At 39.7% G+C, this 24643-nt stretch overlaps 1 protein-coding gene across 3 annotated transcripts in view; it reads right to left on the bottom strand.

Annotated features, from left to right (window-relative positions):
- Positions 1–9342: 9342 nt before the first annotated feature.
- Positions 9343–24643, bottom strand: part of Impg2 (interphotoreceptor matrix proteoglycan 2) — a 69915-nt gene continuing 54614 nt past the window's right edge. For 2 of the 3 annotated variants that reach the window (XM_017316971.2, XM_017316970.2), the window contains 8 exons: positions 22451–23724; positions 21359–21578; positions 17923–18133; positions 17066–17179; positions 15846–16034; positions 14672–14879; positions 14011–14090; positions 11269–12316 (listed from right to left, as the gene is read on the bottom strand). In XM_017316971.2, coding sequence (XP_017172460.1) covers positions 12304–12316; positions 14011–14090; positions 14672–14879; positions 15846–16034; positions 17066–17179; positions 17923–18133; positions 21359–21578; positions 22451–23724 — 2309 coding nt within the window. In that variant the 3' untranslated portion in view covers positions 11269–12303. Of the gene's footprint in view, positions 12317–14010; positions 14091–14671; positions 14880–15845; positions 16035–17065; positions 17180–17922; positions 18134–21358; positions 21579–22450; positions 23725–24643 lie in introns of all 3 variants that reach the window. The other variant, NM_174876.3, reaches the window with a different exon arrangement.

The following is a 24643-nucleotide window of genomic DNA, read 5'->3' as shown; positions in this document are numbered from 1 at the left end:
GCATTCAGGCCCAAGGATGAAGCTACAGGTATGCACTGTGATAAAACAGGGCCATGAGACCCTGTTGCTTTGAACTTATGAGTATACAGAACAAAACACTGCTTTGAACTTGTTATTGATAGCCTTCTATCACTCCACTTTTATGCAACATTTTATCTATAAGGTAATTCATTCTTACATAAAGAACTTTTTGTATTGAAAATATAAAGAGATGAAAGCAATAACGAAAGACAGTACCGCCATTTTCTGTTTCACCTGCTGTGTATGTGTCTGTGTGAGTGGCATCTTTCCTTTCCTTTTTCTCTCTTGCTCAGAGAGTTAATGAGATCACTGACCAGTGAGGAACTTCTGTCTGCCTGGTCAGAAAAAGCAGCACTAGCAATAAATCCTCTACTGAATTCCCCATGGCTATACAGCCTACGTTAATTGCCAGTGAATCATATAGGAAGTTTATAAAGTAAATAATAGTTAAGTTTTCCAGTGCTTAATGAAACACAGAACAGTTACAGAACTAAAAGGCCAGAGATCATCAGTATTCTGACATGTGTCCATTGCTGTGCTCCACTTCAACCCTTTCCAGACTGGCACAAAACCATGAACATTAAAGAAACATGGACATTAATGATGAGCAGTTCAAAGAATCAATTTTAAAAATCCTGGAAACAGGGGGAGTGGTTGGGTAGGGGATTGGGGGGGTGGGTATGGGGGACTTTTGGAATAGCATTGGAAATGTAAATGAGGAAAATACCTAATTAATAAAAGAGAGGAAAAAAAATCCTGGAAACAAATGAAAATTAAAACAGAACCTGCTTTAAAAACACACACACTGAAATACATCAAAAGTAGTCCTAAGAGGGATATTTATAGCTCTAAATGCCTAAACTTTAAAAAAAAAAATCAGAATGAACGCAAATAAACAACTTAATCATGCACCTTAAAATTAAAAAAAAAAAAAAAAAAAAAAAAAAAAAAGAACAAAGGGGGATGGAGGGGGAGTCTGAAAGTCAGGGAAGTAAGGTGAGATAATTCTAAAGAGCTTTTCCTATGGCATTTTTTAAGGCAAATTATTTTAGAATATTACTTTAAAATTATATGTTCCAGTTATAGCACATGGGCACCAATGCTCCTCCTAGGAGCCATAGACTATCCAACAAAACCCTAGTGGCAGGCAACAGACAACTCCTTTTGTATTGTTGGTCAAGAAGGTCCAAATTGGCCCAAAACATATAGGGTAGTGCCGTTGTCCTTGGGTACCTCCCAGAACTTGAAGGCAAGACTCTATTCCCTACATGTGGCACAATACTTGGATGAGTCAAGCTGGCATTAATCTAGAGGCATCATCCCTGAGGACTAACTCTTATAAAAAAAAAAAAAGAAAAAGAAAAAAGTGCTATAGAATTTGGCAAGGAAGATAAACTCCTAACCGTCCTATCTACTGAGCAACAACGACCACTAGAGTTTCAAGACACGACACTGGTACTTAGATCTTGGGGTAACCAAGAGCTGTTTAATTGGACTTAAGTGCTCAGAGCCTGCCCCGAACACCAGTTCTCTCTGGAAGGCAGCCAGTTGGGTGGAGTGTTAGGGGACAGGGACAGGCTTGGTTTTATGAGGGTAAAGGTTGTTTTGTTTACCTGTCTTGACTTAAATTATTAGCTGCAAGCCTCAGGGAATTAACTCTCAATTGTTAAACAGGAGGGAGAACAGTAAGTAAAGAGATTCTTTGATCACCCCCCCACACACACACACACACACACACACCTGCCTCACATTGAGAAGAAACTCTAATCATTATTGCTAAGAGAAGGAAAAGGAGGAACTTTCTGTTGATATTTTAAAAAACCTGACTCTGTTTTCACTGCTCTCAGTACTTACACTTTTCTCAGGATATATGATCACATGCTATTCCAAGCATCTTTTTTCAAAAGTTCACAACAAGCTCAACATAAATTCAAATCATAAATTGACTAAGTAGTAACAACCAAGATGTTTACATGTGTTTCCATTAAGACTAGTTATCTAACTGAACATTTATTACGTGCCCCTAGCTCCATGGATTCATTAAAAGCATAAAACAATAACTCTTGGGTCTAAGTTAATATGGTATGTCAAGAGGCAAATCATTTGCCTAGTGTCTCATTTGTATTGAAGTTTTGTATAGATAAAACCAGTTAAATTTTATCTTCTGTCCTTGTACCTATAATACACTGTTCACTCCCAGTTTGTGGCCTTTAGTTATCAGATAATGGCTGTACAGCCTAGAGGAATGTTTTCCTTAATCATAATGCCTGCTTTCTCTTATTCCAGTTTTTCTTATAGAGGGTTTCAAAATCACTTGTTTAAGTTTAGGAATTGTATAAGTTTAGGAATTCTATAGAATCACTATTAGAGATAAAGAAATCACCTGTATGTCTACATAGCATTGCTACAAAAGAGTACATGTGTGTTGACCTGAAGAAAATCTTCTCAATAATGCCCAGGGATGATAATTATTATTATTATTATCATTATTATTATTATTAATTTAATGACAGGCATATCATCTGCAAAAATCAATCCAGAAATGAAGTCTCTCAGACCTTGCCTCCCAGAGCTCATCCATCCCAGTCCAGGCAAAAATGGTGGACCACCTTAGGAAAGTCATCTACTAGCCTTAGCCTTTTCTAGATGGCTCCTGGCACTTACGACTGATGCGATAAGAAAGAACTCATATCTGATACTGTAAACCATGGCTGGAGAAATCCTAGGCCCTAAGTCAGAATCTACTACTTCCATTTTGCTGCATAAATACAGTTTCCAGCTGTATTCTAAATAGTTGTTCTTATACCCGTAGATAAACACAGCTCCCACTCCTCATCAAAGAACTCCTTTTTTTCCCAGCAGACAGAGGCTATTACAGAGGTCTACAACTGGTCAAAATGCAGAGAATAAAAATACTGTGTCGGGTGGTCAGCCCTGGCTGGACATCTACAGCAGAACCTCTACACCTAAGATTCATGAAACTTCTCAGAAGATAGGGCAGAAAAACTGTAAGAGCCAAGGCAACAGGATGACTGCTGCAAGACAGTGTCTTCTAGGCTTGATGGAATACTGTGACATGAGCTCTGACAGCAAGGTTACCTAACAAGGCCATACCATTCTCCAGGCCAACACAGATTAGGAAAATTTCAAAAGGATCCACTCCAAAATAAATAGCTACAGTTAATCAATAACTTCTGAGGGAAAGAGAATCCATAATTTCAAGAGATACATCCCCTCTTATGTTCCTTAACCCTAAGTGATCAACACTAAACATGTGTGCACTTGGGTAACACTAATTGGACTCAATAGTGTCTGTGTGTGTGTGTGTGTGTGTGTGTGTGTGTGTGTGTGTGTGTGTGTGTGTGTGTGTGTGTTGTGTGTATGAGAGAGAGAATAATTATAGAAAAGGTCATGATTTGAGAAGGGAGGAACATTAGAGGGGTAGGAGGGGAGGGAATATAAATGATAAAATATAGTATACATGAGTACATGAAATTCTCAAAAAGTTAAAAAATAATTAAACTTTCCAATTCAAATCTCACAACATGGCAATACAGCTGGCTTCCCTGATGACTATTTTTAGGTACGATTTAACCCTCTGTTTTAAATCAGGCAGTATCAGGGGTGTCATAATCAAAGATAATTAGATGGAAGCAGTAAAGCAACCGAGTTTCAAGCCAACATCCTACTTCTCTCTGCAGGTGGATAATGAGGCACAGGTGAGACATCGCACACCGAGTCATTGTCAGGTCCTGACGTAAGTATATCCATGAAGAACGTGTTGTTCAACATATCACAGTCCAGGAAATGATTAAGCGCAAACAGTCACCATGGCTCCTGCCTGGACACTGAGAAAATACTGGCAAAGCTACTGTTGACTGATGCCATAATCTGTGAATATTATTATCAGGCTCTCACTCCCTTTTATAAAAGCCGAGAGATTTGAGCAATCTGAAGAGAGAGTGTAGTGCCCTGCCCTCTCCAGCCCGGCTTAACACGCTGAGAACAATAACCTGGGTTTATATAACTGTTCAAATGATCAACTTGATCTTGATCAAAGACTGTCTTCAAAATCAAATCATGCTTCAGTCTGCTCATTAATGGGAAGTCCATTTAAGCTTACAGCGTTGCTACTCCAAGTTAAATTCTGACTTTGAGATGTCACTGGCAGGATGTAAAAATGAGAAGAGTGAAGCAATGGAAAATTCTCCCCTGGATCATGTTGTTGAGCAGGAGGAATTTGCAACCTGCAACACATGTTTTGGAGCCTTTGCGGGAGGGTGGAGGGGAAGGTCATTCCACTGCTCTGTCATGAAGACTGTTTCACAAGGAAACAGATTTCTCTAGAAGCACATTATCTTAACCTTTACACTTGTAAAAGGCATCAGTAATCTGACCCAGCTGTGAACCCCACAAGTTACAATGTCAACCTGCCAGGTAGGATGTACCCATAACCAATTGCTCCCTGATTGAGCACAAGGCCCACTCTACAGGAGGGTACTTTAAATTTGATCAAAAACACATGGCTGGGGAAGCCATAGGCTCGGGGGAGGAGGGGGTCAGATTTATTACTGTTGTTTTTCTAAATTGTTATAGCATGGAACTATCTCCTAAATATCTATTTGTAACCATTGACAAATGCTACTCTTACCATTAATCAGAGAAGCCATTCTGCGCAGTGAATGGCTATCAGTAGACTCTAGAAGAGGAGGAGGTAGTTTTCAGTTACATGCCCTCTGATAGGTCCACAGCTTCTGATGGATAATTTTAAACCTCTTGGCACACATGGAGCCCTGGTTAAGCTCCATATTACAAGATAAAACATATGAGGATGAAAGAAGAATTTGTAGGGAGACAGGAGATAATGCTGAGGTGAAGGTAATCAAAATGATCTATGTACATGCATGGTCAGTGAACAAATTTAATTAATAAAGTAATGAAAAATATGAAAGTTATACCTTTGATAAAAGAAAAAGAGTAAGGCAGGCTGAGCAATTGAATCAACTGTCACTAAAACCCTGTATTTTCAAATATTTCTAACTTAGCTTTTCTTTAGGCTGTGAAAAAATCCATTCTGTATGTTTGTACCTTTCAGAAAAGAACCATCTATACTCTTAGCCACTCATTATAGAAAACAGTGAACATTTGTTTCATCAACCAAGGCCTGCTACTTACACAGCAGGAGGTTCATCTGTCTTAGTTAGGGTTACTGTTGCTGAGATTGAAACACCATGGCTAAAGCAACATGTGAGGGAAAGGGTTTGTTTGACTTACACTTCCAGTCTCTCACTGAAGAAAGTCAGGACAGGAACTCACACAGGGCAGGAACCTGTAGGCAGGAGCTGATGCAACGACCATGGAGGAGTGCTGCTTACAAGCCATCCCATCTGCCTTCTTATAGAACCCAGGACCAAAACAACCCTGAGATTCCACCTCACACCAGTCAGAATGGCTAAGATCAAAAATTCAGGTGACAGCAGATGCTGGCGAGGATGTGGAGAAAGAGGAACACTCCTCCATTGTTGGTGGGATTGCAAGCTTGTACAACCACTCTGGAAATCAGTCTGGCGGTTCCTTAGAAAAGTGGACATAGTACTACCGGAGTATCCAGCAATACCTCTCCTGGGCATATATCCAGAAGATGTCTCAAATGGTAAGAAAGACACATGCTCCACTATGTTCATAGCAGCCTTATTTATAATAGCCAAAAGCTGGAAAGAACCCAGATGCCCCTCAACAGAGGAATGGATACAGAAAATGTGGTACATTTACACAATGGAGTACTACTCAGCTATTAAAAAGAATGAATTTATGAAATTCCTAGCCAAATGGATGGACCTGGAGGGCATCATCCTGAGTGAGGGCATCATCACAAAGGAACTCACACAATATGTACTCACTGATAAGTGGATATTAGCCCAAAACTTAGGATACCCAAGATATAAGATACAATTTGCTAAACGCATGAAACTCAAGAAGAATGAAGACCAAAGTGTGGACACTGTGCCCCTTCTTAGAATTGGGAACAAAACACCCATGGAAGGAATTACAGAGACAAAGTTTGGAGCTGTGATGAAAGGATGGACCATCTAGAGACTGTCATATCCAGGGATCCACCCCATAATCAGCTTCCAAACGCTGACACCATTGCATACACTAGCAAGATTTTGCTGAAAGGACCCAGATATAGCTGTCTCATGTGAGACTATGCCGGAGCCTAGCAAACACAGAAGTGGATGCTCACAGTCAGCTATTGGATGGATCACAGGGCTCCCAATGGGGGAGCTAGAGAAAGTACCCAAGGAGCTAAAGGGATCTGTAACCCTATAGGTGGAACAACATTATGAACTAACCAGTACCCTGGAGCTCTGGACTCTAGCTGCATATGTATCAAAAGATGGCCTAGTCAGCCATCACTGGAAAGAGAGGCCCATTGGACACACAAACTTTATATGCCCCAATACAGGGGAACGCCAGGGCCAAAAAAATGGGAATGGGTGGGTAGGGAAGTGGGGGAGGGGAGGGTATGGGGGACTTTTGGGATAGCATTGGAAATGTAATTGAGGAAAATACATAGTAAAAAAATATCAAAAAAAAAAAAAAAAAAAAAGAACCCAGGACCACCATCCCAGGAATGGCACCACCCACAATGGGCTGGTTCCTCCCACATCAATCACTAAGTAATAAGATGCCCTACAGGCCAGCTGGATCTTATGGAGAAATTTTCCCAATTGAGGCTCCCTCCTCTCTGATGACTCTAGCTTGTGTCACACTGACACAAAACTATCAAGAAAAATCTTTGTTGAGTTTTCCAAGCATCTAACACTGGGCAAAGCCAACACTTGTTTTCTAGGAACTCAGAATAAAACAGATGTTTCCAAATACATTTGTGGTATCAGGAGCAGTGAGTCCTGGGAGAACCCAGCATGAAGGGTTCTCTCATTAGAGTCTTCCCCTTGATATACCAGGATGTATCTGCACACCTTAAATTAGAGAACTAAGTTTCTCCTCATGGAAACCTATGGACCCAAACCAGCCACTGGTATGTGCAGAACAATAAACCCTAGGTCATATTTTCACCTATGTCCTTTCAGTGGTGCCTGTATTTTATTCTCCAAAACACAACATAGACATTAACAAAAAAAAATATATATATAGTCACATTTTATAAAAACATTTCAAAGATAAAACAAATGCCTTCTATATGCATCATAATTACAATCACCACCTGCCCCAGAAGCATCCAAATTTTTTCCCGTCCTGTCAAAAACATATTTTCAGGATCTTAGCCCTACTGCCTGCATAGCCAGCTCTCCGTCCCTATTTCATTCTTCAGTCTACGGTGAAGAAACCCTGGAGCTTACTTCATCTGGGCGTTGTGGTCCAGGGCACTCTGTTAGATCTTCCTAAAATACTATGTTACGACAGCAAATTGTTTAATAAAACAAAATCTTAGATCTTAAAACCTTTTTAAATCTCTGCAAATATTTTCTTAAAGGTGTTTTATAAACTAGATCATTTAACAATGATCTAGTTTATAAAACCCATCTCACTAGCGAGTTCCTTGAATACAAACTAGGTATTTGCTTGCTAGTCATAAAATGGTTATCTACATACAACAAACAGACTATCTCAAGATCATTGAAGTGATGATTATTGTAGGCTAGTTCTTTATGGAGTGCTCTCAAGTCTTCAAAAATAAATAGTAAAACATAACCCCAATATCAAAGTATTCTGGTTAGTGGGAAGCCAGTGGTGAAAGTTAAAAAGTCACAAACTACTCTTAGTGAGTATTAAAACATAAAGTATATACTAGCGCAGAAAGGTTGAAGAAGAATTTGGGGGCTTGTTGGTGCCTCACTGAAAGGTTCATGTGCTAAAATTACATGTTCTTCCCTAGATCTGCCAGGATGAAATACCATATTAACCAGGAACTACTCTTTCAGAATAATAAAAACTTTCCCAGAAGCCCACATGCAATTTTGTGTTACTTGTAAAAGATTGATTCCTTAACATCTGTTTTTTGTTTTTTGTTTTTTACAATAATGTGGATTCACTCATTCTAATAAGAAGGAGTTAGACATTGTTGGGAAAATCTCTTGTGTAGTGTATACATGCAACACCTGTTAATTAAAGCTGATTGGCCTGCAGCTGAGCCAGGAAATCAAAGTAGGAACATCCGACAGGGAGAAAAGATTTGGTATAGAGGGAGGCACAGGGAGGATTAGGAGTCCACAAACAAGAAAGAGGACATGCATGAAACCCAAGCAGAGGTAACCAGTCACATGGCAGAACTTAGATCAGAATAAGTGGAATATTAATTGATGAGATGGTTGGGGAACATCCAAAGCTTATGGTCAAGGTATTTGTAATATGTAATTTGAGTCTCAAGGTTGTTATTCAGGGAGCCTGGGACCAGATTGAAAAACTTGGATCTTACAGGACATGGTATATGACGCGTGAGGTTTAGTGACAAGATAAGTTCAATATTATTCAATAGGCCCAGTCCATTGAGGACTAGCATATAGGATATGACTGCATCAAGCCCAGAAAGCAGGCCAGCTTGGTAAGGTCTAAGCTAAGAGTATGGGCTTTTCCAGGCCTTAGTCAGGGTTTCAGGTCAGGCTATTACTCACTATTTCTCCTAAAACTGGGTCACAACTTAATCAATCAACAGATGTTGATTGGGCCTATTTCTCTCATCTTGTGTTTTGTTCAACATGGTTCTTTTAACTGTAATCACAATCACCTTCCTTCCCTTTTTCTAGCATTTATTTAAAATATTCTCATGTCCTCAGACCAGCAAGGCACTATGATGCAAAGACAAAGGAGGAAAAGCCTGCTCACTGAGGCTACTGAATGCCAACACATAGCACACTGTTTTAACTGTTGATTTCCCCCTGCCTCTCCCATGTGGCCATATTCGCATCTCCTGTTCTCTTTAAACAGGTCACCAACTGCTCCTCTCCTTGAAAGACTGGCATCTAGCCAGCCCACCTAATCTCTCCTTAGCCACTCACCACTCTTCATTCTGTTGATGTGTTAAGGATAGGAGGGCAAACTGAAAGTGTTTAATAAAACTCAACAGAAGTCAAATCACCACCCATCTCAGTGTCATTAACTATCAACACAACTCAGACAGCAACTGGGCTCCATCTTCACCCATGTCTGATTCTCCTAAATCCTCACTCCACTAAGATCAAAGAATCATTTTCATCTCCACACAACGTTCACACACAGGTATCTTTGAATGGTGCTTGTGATTCAACTGTTGCTAAGAGATGGGATTGTTTTTCTAACTGACAAGCAAAAGGCAAGTTCTTGAAAGACATGTTTATTACTAATGGATACATCACAGTATGCATGTGAATCGAAGGATCCTTATACATACATAAAGACTTAAATTTGTATTTCTAATCAACTAATATTATGACTAGAAATGTTCAAGAGAGTAGTATAGTAAATTGACTTTGTTTGACCCCACATTGGATAAACTGCCATAAATTAAATAAAAAAGAATAGCATGCCATTAACCATACTCCATATTAAGTATATATTAGGATATATACATTACTGCTTAGGAATCATCAAGTAGTCCAGACATATATTTATACATGTAGTCTCTTTTTTTTTACATGTAGTCTCTTATACCATGATTTTTCCCCCAATTAAGCCCTTAATTAATTAAATACAAGAGAAAAAATCAGGATTACTAATCATTTGGCCTGAGCTGTAATAGTAACTATGTAGTTGAGAGACGTGTTTTAGTCAGTGGCTTAGTATCCAGTGGGGAGTGGCTTCACTTGTCTCTTGTTGACTTATTAGAACAGTCTACACATTACAAAATGCATGAATCAAAGAAATTTCCAGGTAATTTTTTTTTTACATCACCAACTATGTTATAATATCCTCCCATCTCCCCACCTCTGGGCAGGGTACTTTGCGTACACAATGCTCTCAGTTTAAGGACTGTAACCTTTACATCATTTTTCTTCATTGATCACACACTAGGGAATAGAATGATCGAGAATCCTGATTCACTGCAGCTGGGTTACTAATGAAGGCTGGCCCCACCTATCTTTACTTGGAATCATTGGAAACATTTGAGAGGGTGGGGGGAAACTGACCCACATTTTTCTTGGCTAAAACTTCCCAATTTAATAAATGTAAGTTAGTCTCCTAAATCACTGTTTTCTTCTAAGTAAGTTGTCTATTCTTCCAACTCCAGTTTTTGCTGACCTCATAACTATGAAACTTACAGTCCCTGATTTAAGAAAAATAAATGAACCAGGTATTTTATCCTGCTGCCATTTTATACTTGGTCTGAAATAACTAATGAACTTCAAGAGATTTGTTGCAAACATGAAGGTGTCCTCAGAAATAGCTTGAATTAACAATCATCTAGTGCCTATGTATCTTTAAACTATTCATCATGATTAATTCGCCTTTACAGCCTATCACCCAAATTATCCATTCAAAATAACCATAGGTAAAAAGAGAAAAACTTCCATTTTTAACTTCTATTTATAAAGTATAGATTCACAATTTTAAAAATGTCCTGTTATGGTAGGTGGGATTTCACCTAGACAACAAGCTTTAGACAAAGAAGCAACAAATGATATCACTGACATTATGTGAGGTAGGTATGTGCTGTTTTCAAAATTCCTACACCAGGAACTACAGTAGGTCCTAGAATTGTCCACTACACTGTCCTACCTCAGAAGCAGTCAGGGAACATATCTAAGTAATAACTTTGCCTGTCAGCCCATCTAAAAACCAGAGGGTCTGTCCTGGTATTTACCTAACACTCAGACCCTTACAGCCCCATAATTACTTTTGCATAAGAAAAATAGAAACCATGAAAACTTCACGCATGGGTACTATTCCTGAAAGCTTAAAGAATAGGGTATTATAATCATTTGCTTTCTCTGTTATCACTAAGCAAAAGCACCTTTGAGAAGGTATGGTGGTGTAAATATGTTTGGCCCAGGGAGTGGCACTATTTGAAAGTATGGCCTTGTTGGAGTAGGTGTGGCCTTGTTAGAGTAGGTGTGTCACTGTGGGCATGTGTTTTAAGACCCTCATCCTAGCTGCCTGAAAGCTAGTCTGCTCCTGGCTTCCTTTAGATGAAGATGAAGAACTCTCAGCTCCTCCAGTGCCTTGACTGCCTGGATGCTGCCATGCTTCCAGCTTTGATGATAATGGACTGAACCTCAATCTACAAGCCAGCCTCGATTAAATGTTGTCCTTAAAAGAGTTGCCTTGGTCACAACAATGGAAACCCTAACTAGGACAGAAAGAAAGAGTTTATTTGGCTTATAGGTTATAGTCTACCATAGAGAGAAGCCAAGACAGGAGTTTGAAGAAGAAACCACAAAGGAAAGTGCTTATTGGCTGGCTTCTTGTAGCTGGCTTTACCTTTCTTTTGCAACTTAACTCCCCAAACCCCTGCCTAAGGATAGTACCACCCATAGTGAGCTGGGCCTTTCTACATCAATTAATAATCAAGAAAAAGGCCCACTGGTATGTCCACAAGCCAAGCTGATGAAAATAATTCCTCAATTTGCTTCCTCTTAAGGGTGCCTAATTGAGGACCAAACTGTGGCAAATATTGACATAACTAATTTAAGAGCATTGTAGTCTTGATCTATGGGCTCAAGAAGCTCAAGAACAGATAGAAGCAAGCATCAAACATAAACAAAATATACTGCACCTAAAGATTGCCTGACTCAGCAATCTGTTCCAAAAGCCTAATTTTTATTTAGATGAGTGTTTGAGTTTAAACTATATTAAAATTACTTCAAAGCTTCCTCTATCTCATTCGACTTTAACAAGTATGTCACAAAACAGTCGCATTCTAAGCTTTACTCATTAGTCTCACTTTATGTTCTTACTAGAAAGCCTGGGCCATAGTTCTTAGAGATGCTCTCAAAAAGTCAGAGTCAGAGGCACTGCAGCCCCAACTCCAAGGTCTGGCTTTAAGCTTTTGGTTTGGTTCTGTTTTATTTGTTTGCTTTTAGAATATGTTACAAAATCAGAGTTCACACCACTTTAATTTTCTTTTGACACATCTCTTAATGTAGAAATAAAATACATCACTTATTTTTTTTTTGCTCCATTCCAAAAAATTAAGCTGCAGTGTTGGAATGAGAAGTGCGTCCCATGTTTCCTTATTTATTCTTCAATACAAACTCTTCTTCTGGATTAGTTAAACAGCAGAGAGAACAAGCCTTCTCCATCTCCTCCAAGCTTCTGATTGGTGTCAAGAATCAGGCATTTAAGTTAAAGCTCCTCCCTACCATGAGAAAATAAAGGGCAATTAGCTGGGAAAGCAATGATGTAGTCAAATACATTTGTAGCATAGTGCATAACCAAGCTGCATGCCAAAGTCACCCACATGTAAGTTTTCTTTAGTTTTCTTTACAGATTCTTTATACTCTTTTAAAATTTTTTAATCCCCTACAAATGCCACATGTTTTTACTGAATCCTAAATTAAACCCATTAACATATTGTGGAGCTTTTTAGTAGCTAGAAACTCCTAAGTGGAGACTGCAACCCCTGTTTTGATCATGTGCCTGAATGTTTTCAAGGCTGCCTGCTCCCAGTGACCTACACTGAGTTTCCTTTTTTTTAATCTTTAACAATTTCATTCACTGTGTAATGTGTTTTAATCATTCTCTCTCTCTCTCTCTCTCTCTCTCTCTCTCTCTCTCTCTCTCACACACACACACACACACACACACACACACCCCTCTTATCCCCTTCTACCCCCACCAAACCCCTTCTTCACAGCAGCCCCAAAACCCAGCATCTTCATGCTTTTTTCTGTTTCTGTACCACTGAGCTGAGCTACAGTTGCCTGTAAGAGCGTGAGTGGAAGGTTCTTTACTGGAATATGAGCAGTGATTAGATCACTGAAGTGAATGTCACTCTCCATGGCAACCCTTAACTGCCCATAATCCCTCAGAGGCAGGTGGGACCTCGTGAGACCTTCCTCCTGTGTGGAGCCTCCCTCTGAAGACTGTAGGGTCTGGATCCATTGGCCTTTGTTTCAGCAAATATTCATAGTTAAATCTTTGTTTCAGAGAAGTTTTTTTTTTTTCAAAATATACTTGAATGCTATGCAGTCCATCAGAGTCAGTGGAAGCGTGCAGTCATAAACCTTGATTAGAATGACTTCTTTCTTGCCTTATCTTGATCCAAATCTGAAACATTTTCTTTCCTTATTTATGTTCTTGATAGGATCACATTATGTAGCCCAGGCTGGCCTCAAACAGCTTGTGTCAGCCTTCCAAGTCCTGGCACTACAGGCATGTATTTTCACAGCTTGATCCAATACAATTTTAATCCAGGAAACACACTCAGGCCAATATTTCTGAAGGACTTACAAAGGATCTTGGGAAATAATGCAACATTCATATTCTTTCTATTGGCTACTACTCTTAACAGATCAATGAGCCTTGTTTTGGCTGGAGCTGCAGAGATGAGTGGATGTCCTGATTTAAAAGACAACTACTGGTGTGACATCATTCAACAAGGTTGTCAGCACCTTTTCAGAGAGAGTTTTAGAAGCACTGCTACCATGAAAATGAAATTTAAAAATCATCTTACTCAATCTCTTTGGTGGCAATTTTTTTCTATCAGAGAGAAGCTTTGAGTGTAGGAGTTGTGTATCGAGTTCTGCTCAAGTCCTTGGTTGTTATCTTGACCCTAATTTTTTACAAGGATATATGAATTCCTCTGGCTTCGAACCCACCCATGAGGATCAAGAATGACCAAATACTAATATCAAATTGCAGTGTCTTATCGAGCCATTTGAAGACATTAGTGGAATAATCTCTGGACAAGCATAAACTCTGAAGAATGTAATTAAGGTTAGTCATTCACAAGACCCCTGACACTGGGCAGTCGTCACTTGCTTATGCTGGCAGCATTACCTTTAAGGCAGGCAACAGAAGCTCAGCACTGGGGGCTGTTACAATACTTACATTTGATGCTCTCTCACAAAAGCTGCAAACTCAGGATCATTAGCATAGAGTTCCAAAATCCTCATTCTCTCTTGAATTTCCTTAAATGAAGAAGAAAAAGAGGAGATGTGTTGCCCTAGAAAAACCTCAGCAACCTTTTAAAGTGAATGTAATTATTATAAAGAGTTGTGAGCCTACAAGCTACCCAAGAAAAAGCTGTAAGAAAGAAACCACCCTTTAGCAAAACAGAAGGCTCTACATATACTGTTCTAGGTACCACATATATATTCTAGATACCGTACTGGCGTACTGGTAAGGTAGTTCAGTAGTAGGGCACTTAGCATGCACAAAGCCTTGGGTTCAAGTCATAGCACCACCAAAAAGAAAAGAGACTATTTTTGCATATTTACTATGTAAACTGTTCTAACTCTAACATATATGTTCCTAAGGAAAAAATAAAGAATAACAGAGAATTTTCTAATTGTGGAAAAAGAAGCCCCTGTGTAGGGATTAAGGATTGGCTTGAAGCTCAAATTTTAATGCCCCCTGCACATTCTGTAAGATATCACCAGATAATAATTAATCTAAATATTTTCCATCATCTCTCTAGAAACTCCTTCATATGCACACATACATGTTTACATGGATGAGCAATGCAGCAATGACAATGGACGTCTCCTACCTCTTTGGAAAGGTCGCTACTTTCATACATCTGTCTGATTTCTTCTCTGCTCAGACCACCAATCACCTCTTCACTAGCAGAGCTATAGAAGGGATGTTGGCTATAGGATTTCTCATACAGTTCACATCCAGCCAAGTGGCTCTCATATGCAGGGTTATACTTCATAGCATTCTCAACAGATGACAGACTGTCAGGGTGCCTGCTGGAGCTGCAAAAAAAAAAATGCATAATTGATTAAGGCTCTCCTCTGGATGCTCAAATATGTGAAAGGGTATTTTTCTGGGACAGAGTTTCTGTTGGGGAAAAAGAAGTAGACACCAATGTGGGAACAGGGGAACTATGAGAAATGTCTAGATTAGTCTCAGGTGTCATCACTGCCCCCTGCTTCATTCATCATAGTTCCCCAGCACCTCACAATCAATAAATGCTGGTTAGGAATTATGTCTGTCAGTGGGTAGTATTTAAAACAAAAACAAAAACAAAACCACAGCTCCATCATTTCCAGAGCAACACCTATGAAATAATCATGCATAACTACATAGAAAATGTGAAAGAAATTCACATACTAGAGCATACATAAGCCCTGGGCCTCAACTGAATTGAACTCAAGTCCATTATCTGAACAGTGATTTTATGCCATGACTTCTCTTAATGCTGATGATACAAAGAATTTGTTGGCCTCTGCCCTAGATAAGATTACATACAGTCTATTGAAAACTCAGTTGGTGCAGATCTTAAGGATAGTAGAAATGTGTCTTGATGCTCTCAGAAAGACCCCATAAGGGATGTCTCCTAAGCCAAGTCAGAAGTGGGAGAGATTCTAACACTGTGCCAAGATAAATCACATAGACCTCCTTGACCCAGATCATGTTTAGTTCCTGATTACAAAGAGACCCACCATCCCCTACAAATGGACATTCGTCACTCCCACTCTATGATAATCACTAAATTTTCAAGGCTCCCTGCCCCTGCCAAACCTAGTTCAATATTCATCCAAGCTTCTCAGCATCTCATTTGTAGACTACTTAGATTCCTTCAAATGTAGCATCAGTCTGAAGATGCTTTCATTCAACTCCATAACTCTTGGCTTTCACCCAGCTCTTTGCCCAGTATTTGGCTTACAGTAAGTCATGAGTAAACAGGCATTCAGTTCCATTAGGAAGCTCTTCCTTACCTGGTGGGCCTCTGCCTTTCTCTCCTGACATTCTGAGCTTGAAGCATCTTCACAAGGAAGAAGACGACAGCAGAAGCAACAAGGAGAAAGCTAACCACAGAGGCTATAGTGATGCCTATGACAAAGGGCTCAGACACAAACTCCTCACAGTGTTGGCCTCGATACCACCAGTTTGAACCAACCCGGCATCTGTAAAAATAGGCATCACATTGCTCAAAATAGTAATAAGCGGAATCTTCAGTGAAATGGGAAAGGTAGATATATAAATTGAGGTCGTGTAAATCTTCATTAAGGTCTTGAAGGGAGTACTAGGGCTGTAGCCCATTAGTGGTGTGCTTGCCTAGTACACATAAAACCCTAGGTTCCATTCCCAGCATAACAGGAAAAGGAAAAAATGCTTTGACATACAAGTTAAATGAGCATATAACAAAAGCCTGTGCCCAGCACCCAACGTTAACCAGTAGATCTTGAATGACTGTTGTTAAAAGACTGGTTAAAGTGTTAAAGGCTTTAAAAAGTATTATATTCAGCCTTTTCATCGATAGGTAACAAAAATGCATGCCCAGGAAGGAAAGCGACTCTCACCCAGTCAGTTACTAACAGCTTCAAGAATGCAGCTTTTGACACCTTGCATGTCATTTCACAACCCTACAGAGATCCTCCAAGTTCTGAGGCCACAGATTTATACAATAAAAAGTCTTCAGTCACCAGAATAGTGAGCAAACCACTGCTTTGCAAAATAATGTTAATTTCCCTGGACATCAAGAAACTGTAATTGCCATTAGTATTCTAGTTAAACCTTTGTATATTAAATATATTTTATTTATATGTATATAAATATTTATATATTAAAGTTTTATTACATAAAAGCAGTTGGACCACCTCCTGCTAGTTTCTGTTTGGGGAATCGATGGCAATGCTTACATTCACATATGAATGTCTTATTTACATTCCTCCTGCTTATTCCCAGCATTCCCTCCTCTTTCCATCATGTATTCATGCTTATGTAACTAAAGGTCATTATGTTTGAGGGGTGTTTTGTTTGTTTTTGTTCTTTTGAGGGCAGTGGTGAGAAAAGGGTGGTGGTCAGTCTAACTGGTTCTGTGCATCTGCAGTTACTGCAATGGATCTTACAACTATAGCTTAGACTTAGAGGAACATCTATTTGCCATCACTTAGAAAAACGTCATATTTCTGTCACTTTCGTTTTGAATACTTACTCAATATGATACAAGAAACACAGAGTCATTACGAGTAAAGTCCAGGGACTAGAAAGATGGCTTTTGAACAGATGATAACTCTTGGTGCTCTTATGGAAAACCAGGATTTGGGTCCTAGAACACACATGACAACCATCTGTAACTCCAGTCCCAGGGAATCTAACACCTTCTGACTTCTGTGGGCACCAGGCACATACAAGATGTATATAGTTAAATGTGGGCAAACATTCAAACACATAAAATAAATCTTAAAAGAATAAAATCTGCCAGGCAGTAGTGGCCCACACCTTTAATCCTAGCACTTGAGAAGCAGAGACAGAGGCAGGTGGCTCTTGGTAAGTGTGAGGACAGCCTGGTCTACAGAGCAAGTTCCAGGATAGACAGATATCCAAGACTACAGAAACCCTGTCTCAAAAATGAGAGAGAGAGAGAGAGAGAGAGAGAGAGAGAGACAGAGACAGAGACAGAGACAGAGACAGAGACAGAGAGAATAAGAAGAGTACAGCCCCCTTTCTTTGAACTTTTACATGTGAAGTGCTGATCTTACATATAAATCTTATGTGATGGCGATGATCTCACCACCACTGGAGACAACACACAGAGATCTCCAGCTAATCTAAGTGTTCTCAGTAGGACACATTCATAGCTTCCTAACAGCATAAAATAGCCCTAATGATTATGTGATTCCAGCCTATCAAATGACCCAGTCTTCTCATGAGAATTAGACAGCATCCATCTAATTGCTGCTGTAACATGCGAAACATTATTGTGATTGCCTTACAATTATGCTGTCAACCCATTTTCCTCAGACAAAGTATATATAACCTTCAATGTCAAAATCTCTAGCTGTAACATACCTACAAATGGCTCCATGCCCAGGCATAATGTCACACTTTCCATCGTTCAAGCAGAAGTCAGGCTGTAGATCACAGAGACTTTGACAAGGCAGTTCATCCACACTCAGGTACCCAGGGTAGCATTTGCACTTTGCTTCTCCACTCCATGGATTTACCAAACACTCAGAAAATTCATTACAGGCCTGAAACTTGCAAGGGTTGGCCTCATCACCTAAAGCATCAAACAAACCAGAGAATGATTCAAAGAACGTCAAAGCACAGGAACTGAGATACACGGAGAAAGCTCTCCCTCAAAGCACCATGGGAAAATCCCCATCCTGAATCATAAAGATGCACCGAGACCTGACTAGCACCACCAAAAGTTTTGACTCCTCATAAATTAGTCTGTTTGTGTCAGATTTCTCTAAAACCTGGAGCCAAATTATAAAAGGTTATGGCCTGGGCAAGCCTATACATGTAGAAACCTTAAAGTCATTATCAGGTAACCAGAGATCCAAATTCCACAAAATTTTTAAGAGTTCTTTACTTCTACCAAGCCATTCAGCTAGAGGCTACCTCTACTCTACATACAATACTGTGTTACTGTCCCATGCTATTAACATGGGATGAGAGCCTGGGGGGGGGGGATGGTGATATCCTCATGGCTGGGGGTATCCCAGAGGATCCTTGATTTGTGTTAACTACTGATAGAAAACCATCCATGTGCTTTCTCAGGCCATTCTGGACAATACTCTGTCTTCAGTAACTTACTGCTTCACTGGTAGGAGAAGAGAAAAAGACAAAAGTAATAACAAGTAGGACAATAGCTGATCAAAAGTGATGTGAGCTATTAACTATGGTTGGGTCTACCACAATCCCAACGTGTGTTCTTCCACGGTGAATAGCCGTGGGTGGACAGCAAAATTGGAAAATGGTAGCAGGGATGTTGAAAATAGAGCTTAATGGTTGGGAATAATCACAGGTGTCTAGATGAGAAAGTATGAAGCTTAGCTAGAGAGGATCAAAAATTAGCAGTCTCTTCATTTCCGGAGAAACTGTCTTTTAAATCAGTAAATGATTTTCATTGTTCTGGAGCTTAAAGATGATATACACAAGACCACGCTCTTGGGGTTCAAGGGACCTGGATCTCTCTCAGCCATATCTGGGGAGTGACAGAACATACTAAGTTAAATTGGGTCCTCTCAATATTTAAACCCACTCTGAGCCTCAAAGTGTGACCTTTTATGGAAATAGAGACTTTTCAGAGTTGATCATGTCAAAAAGAAATCATAACTGGGTTGGGCTGGGCCATTCATGACTGCTACCTTTCTTAGAGGAGGGAGGGCTAGACTCGAAGGCACAGTCAGGGAAGAACGCCACGTTTAGTCAGAGGCAAATGCTGAACTAACAAGCCAAGGGATGCAGGAGATTTTCAGCAAATATAAAAAAATATGAAAAAGTAAGAAAGCATTTTTCCTGAAGCTTTCAAAGGAAGCAAGCACCCACCAATGAGGGCAAGATTCTTGGAAACATTGAAGGGGAATAAAGTCGGGTAAAATACAAGCTGTGCTTACCATAGCCAATGTTGACATAAAGCAACAGTAATAATTTAAAATTAAACTTTGTGCCTACTCTATGGGAGTGTGGTATTTTCAAACCAGTTAGAGAATAAAAGAACGACACAAGTATGACCATAGACATTCTACCTGATTCCTACTCAAAGCCACCAGACCCTAGTATATGGAAGGGAAAAGATAATATAAAATGCCAGGCCCCTGCCATATTCTCCCCCATCAAGTTCTTCCAAACAAAGTCAGTGGTTCCTTTTGTACATGTACTATATTTCCAAATACCTTCTCGGGTACTTTGAGCACCGTACTAAGGTCTGACTAAGTGCTTACTACAACAGACATACTCTCAGTTCTTATGGAAAGTGCAACTTTCATAAACGGTTACTAAATACTGCTCACACAATGTAACAACACAAGATAAACTCTACAGGGGAAATAAACATAATGTTAGAGAAAAACAAACAGGACAGGTCCAGCGTACAGTATAAGGATTGCTAAAAGCAACATCTGCACCCAAGGCCTAAACTAAATGGTAAGGGGAAAGATTTTGTCAAAGAGGGTAGAAATTCCCAAAGGTTTTAAGGCCACAGAAAGATTTGGGTGTCTGAGGAACTAAAACACACAATTTGACTGGAATATGGTGAGCCAAAAGGTTAGCTTCACTGGGTAATATTGGGAAAGAAGTTGGGGTTCGGGCCTTGTAACTACTGAACCAGCCACCATTGATATACAGACAGCAGCCAGGTAAAATCATTTAAAAACTGATTTACAAAGAGTGATAGGGCTGCTGTCTGGAGAACAGGCAGGTGGAAGTGCCAGAGCAGTAGGAAAAGCAATCCATATGAGACATGATGTTCATTTGTATACACCAGTAACCACGGCAATAGAGATAAGAGCCTAAGATTGGGATAGTTTAGAATTCAGTATTAATATAAGTTTGGTGACTAGTTGAAAGTTAGGGTGATGGAAACTATGGAATTAAGAGTGACTTTCCAGTTTCTCTAGGTGTTGGTCCTAAGCAGCTGGAGAGATAAATAGTCCATTGTTTGAGAAGGAGAAGCACAGGTTAAATAGAGAGAGAAGATGCACAAAAGAAGAGTTCACTCTTAAATATGTTCAATGCAATACACACGGAATACATCAAATTCAGTCAAGCAGGGATTGTCAGGCAATTAAATAATACATCTGGTACTTAAAAGGAAGCTTCCTCAGTGTAGAAAAATACTGAAAGTGAAACATGCCCTCATGGTATGACGCTCGGGTCTGTAATCCCAGCTACTTCAAAAGATGAGACAGGGGATTGAAACTTAAGACCTGCTTGTACTGCAGACAGAGTTCAAAGACAGCCTGGACAATTTCAGTGGTCCTGTCTCAACAGTAAAACTGTTGGCTAAGGATGTAGCTCAGTGTTGGTTTGTCTGGCACGTGGAAGGCCCCACGTTCACCAACCAGTAGCACACAGCAGAATGCAGAGTGATCTTTTCATAAAACTTAAAGGGAATCAATTTAGGAATGTAAGTGGTTGTGTGTGTGTGTGTGTGTGTGTGTGTGTGTGTGTGTGTGTGTGTGTGTGTTTGTGTGTGTAAAATCTATTGAAAGAAGAAAGAACAATAAACCAAGTGCAGGTCCCATGGATAAGTGACAGAGCAGGAAAGAATGTGTTCAAAGGGAATGGAGGGTGAAGAACAATGGTACCACTGTCTACTCGACCTTTTGAAATGTCCCTGAAATGTTGTTTGCTAATTTTCAAGGTGTGGGACTTTGTATGACACAATACTTTTTCTTCATACAAGTGTCTGATTTACTTTGACTCGAGGAAAAAGAAAACACACAGAGTACTACCTAGATTCTATGAAAAAGCCCTCAGTGGCATGCACTCTCCTTACCTGATTCCACGTCCAGGGAGTACTTATCGATATCCAAGTTCATGGTTTGGTAGGCAGTGGTACAAAAGTCTTCCAGAATCCTATACATGGCCTTGTTGACATTAGGAGGGGCAGACTCGGCGAACCTCACTCGGCTGTTCACCACAATGCTGCCGTTTCTGAAACTCAGGATTTCTAGGTTCTGGAACCCTGACAGATTTGACTGGAGATAGGGAACCAGCTGCAAGTGACAGAATGGTCACATTTACTGCCAAGGCTTACCATTTTGTTGAATACATCCCAGAAAGACAATCAAACATACAAAGGGAAACAAAAAGATGCTCATGGGAGTTTTTCCTTTTCAGCATGTATTCAGCAAAATGCAAAACCTTCTGTCCCTGAAGGACAACAGGTAAAAGAAATAAAGTATCAAATTGTTTTCATATGCATAACTAGATTTAACGCTGATATTGTTATATACATACATATCATGGATGGCTCTTCCCCCATAATATACATATATACAGATAAGACATAAAATTTGGGAAGATGGAATGGACTATTGGATGGGTGATGATAAACAGGGGCTTGGATGTGGTGCTTAGTGGAGCAAAGGACAATGGTATGTATGTATACAGTGCCATAATGAGAACCTTCATTTCACATACTGACTAGAAAATAAATGGTTTAATTGCATAAATTAAGAATATTAGGAGATTTTCATAGCGATATTTAGAAACCTTATGGAACTCATAAAGCCTTTTGGATGCTTAGAGCTTATTTATTCAGTTTCACTGATGGGCTCCCACAAAAGATGGGACACACAATGAATTTCAGGTTTCCTTTCAGACCTAATTTCACTCTCAGAATTCCTGGCATACAATCTTCAGCATCTAACCTGTCACATCACCCTGACGTCATGTTTCTGTCTCCAATTCTGGCATTCACCTGTCTTACTCTTCTCCTATCACCCCACAGTCATGATGCTACCTAGGGATGACAGGAAATTTGTGCCCATGGAAAACCCCTTCTCAGGGCTCAGACATGGTGTGCTGAGGGTGGGAGGGAGTTATATATAGTCACTAATGTTCACATTTGTCATTCTGTGCTTACCAGTTCTAAGAATCTTTGTTCCAGGGCTTTATATTCCAAAGAGTTTTTGTTAAACAAGTCTTCTGAAAACAACATGTTTGTCACGCGGAGGCTGAAGAAAACCACCAATGCTCCTGCAGTCTGGGTGTGACTCAAGACACCTCCTTTTGTGGGCAGAGCCACAATAGGCATCTCTGTGTAGTGAACACTGGTAGACATTTCCACATAGCTGTCAGCCTTGCCATGTTGTTCTTCAGTTAGCTCGGACTGATAATAATCTGTGCCTACCTGATCTAGTTCTAATGAAATATCCTGGACCGCCATTATTACTTCCTCCTCTAGCTGGGTGGAGTGGGTGGTTGAAGGCAATTCAGTGGACTGTGTCATGGAAGCTTTCAACCAGAGTCTGTCAGTGCTCTCTGGTGTACTTGCCAATGTGTCTCTGGACAATTTCCCTAAGGAAGAAGTTCTTGTCCAAACTGTATCTGATTCTGGCAACATGGTCCACACAGGCTGCATATCTGGCCTTGACACTGGAACCTCACTGTCAAGTTCTTTGTGACTGGATGATTCTGTATGTACCATATCTTCCTTGAGTACCTCATCTGTTTTCTTAGTGGAAGCAGGGATTGCTATAGTTACCGGTAAGAAGGGTGGTTTGGTAAGTGAGTAAGAATCAATGTCTGGTACATCTGAAGTGTGTTTTGAAAAGATTGGAGATGTAGGTGGAGTTGCGGACTCTACAAAGATGGGTATAGTAGATCTAACATGGGATTCTTCCTCTATAAAATGTATGGGCCTATCTCCATATCTATGTTCTGATGATTCAATAATTTGTTCTGTGGAATCTACTCTGCCATCTATATGTAATTTTTCTCTACCCTCAGTTGGTAATAGTGCATCCTGTTCTTCAGACCATGACTTTGACAGTGGTTTAGTGGTCTTCTCTAATGAAGTCTCACTCCATGGCCAATCAATCACATCTACATCTTTCCCAGACCCAGAACCCAAGCCACTTTCAAAAATGAAGTCTTTTTCCACAGAGGTGTCTGGAAACCATGGGATCACTTCCAACTGGTCTGAGATGTTGGAAGCCAAGGACTCCAAGCCAGAAGGTGTCCCTATGTCTTTAGTAAGGTCTTCTATAGCAGAAGAGGTCAGATGTGGTGTGGACAAGAGAGCCGTGTCAGAGTCTTCCATAGGTGGTACTGTTTCTTTTGGCACAGGTTGAATTAATGGGCTTGAAGGCAATCCATCAATAGAAGTATCTTCTAATTCTTCAGTGCTGGCTAACCCTAAAATAACAGTTCCCCATTAGTTAATCTACAAATGAAAACCTAGCTCTCCAGTAAAACTAGCTATCTATTTTCTCCAGTTACCAGGAACAATGGCTGACCTTAACATCTATACTACAGAAAAATATGATTAGAAATTCATTGTATGGAATAAGCATTATTGAATATAATCCCCATCTCTGAGATGAAGTCTTGATGATTGAAATAATCCTCAAGCATTTGACTTTTTTTTTTTCAATGAAAATGAAGAATCAGTCATATTAAAAAACACAGATTGAACTAGAAGACTAGAAATTTAGGGAGTTTTTTTCTGGAAATTGTATTTCTCCCTCTTCTATGGTTATTGTCTATCATCCTTCAGATTTCCTCCATGTTCAAAATTCTAGACCCACTATTTTTATCTTTATTCACCTTCTCTTTCACACATACAGTTCATCCCACAACATAATTCTCAACCTTCCTAATACTGCAACCCGTTAAGACATTTCCCCATGTTGTGGCAACTCCCAACAATAAAATTATTTTCATGGCTACTTCATAACTGTAATTTTATTACTGTTATGAATCATAATGTAAATGGCTGTGTTTTCCAGTGGTTTTAGGTGACCCCTGTAAAAGGGTTGTTCAACCCCTAAAGGGATTATACCCCACAAGTTGGGAACCACTGACCTAGAGGATTAACTATTTCATTTCCATCACTCTCTGTGGTTTTCCTAGCTCCTATTCTCCTCATCTCTCTGTGGTTTTCCTAGCTCCTATTCTCCTCTTCTCAATATTACTAGAGGCTAAATCCTCAGAGTTGCCTCATAATTAATCTTAAGATTTATCGAAATAATCTTCTTTGATACAGTTCATGACATTAAACCAGGCAAAGTATTTTGTTAGTAGTGGTCACAGTAATTTTATATTCTTCAATATG

This window comes from Mus musculus, chromosome 16, assembly GCF_000001635.26.
Source record: "Mus musculus strain C57BL/6J chromosome 16, GRCm38.p6 C57BL/6J".
NCBI classification, from domain to species: Eukaryota; Metazoa; Chordata; class Mammalia; order Rodentia; family Muridae; genus Mus; species Mus musculus.
The sequence above is the reverse complement of the archived record's forward strand: the minus strand, read 5'-3'. Positions and strand labels throughout refer to the sequence as shown.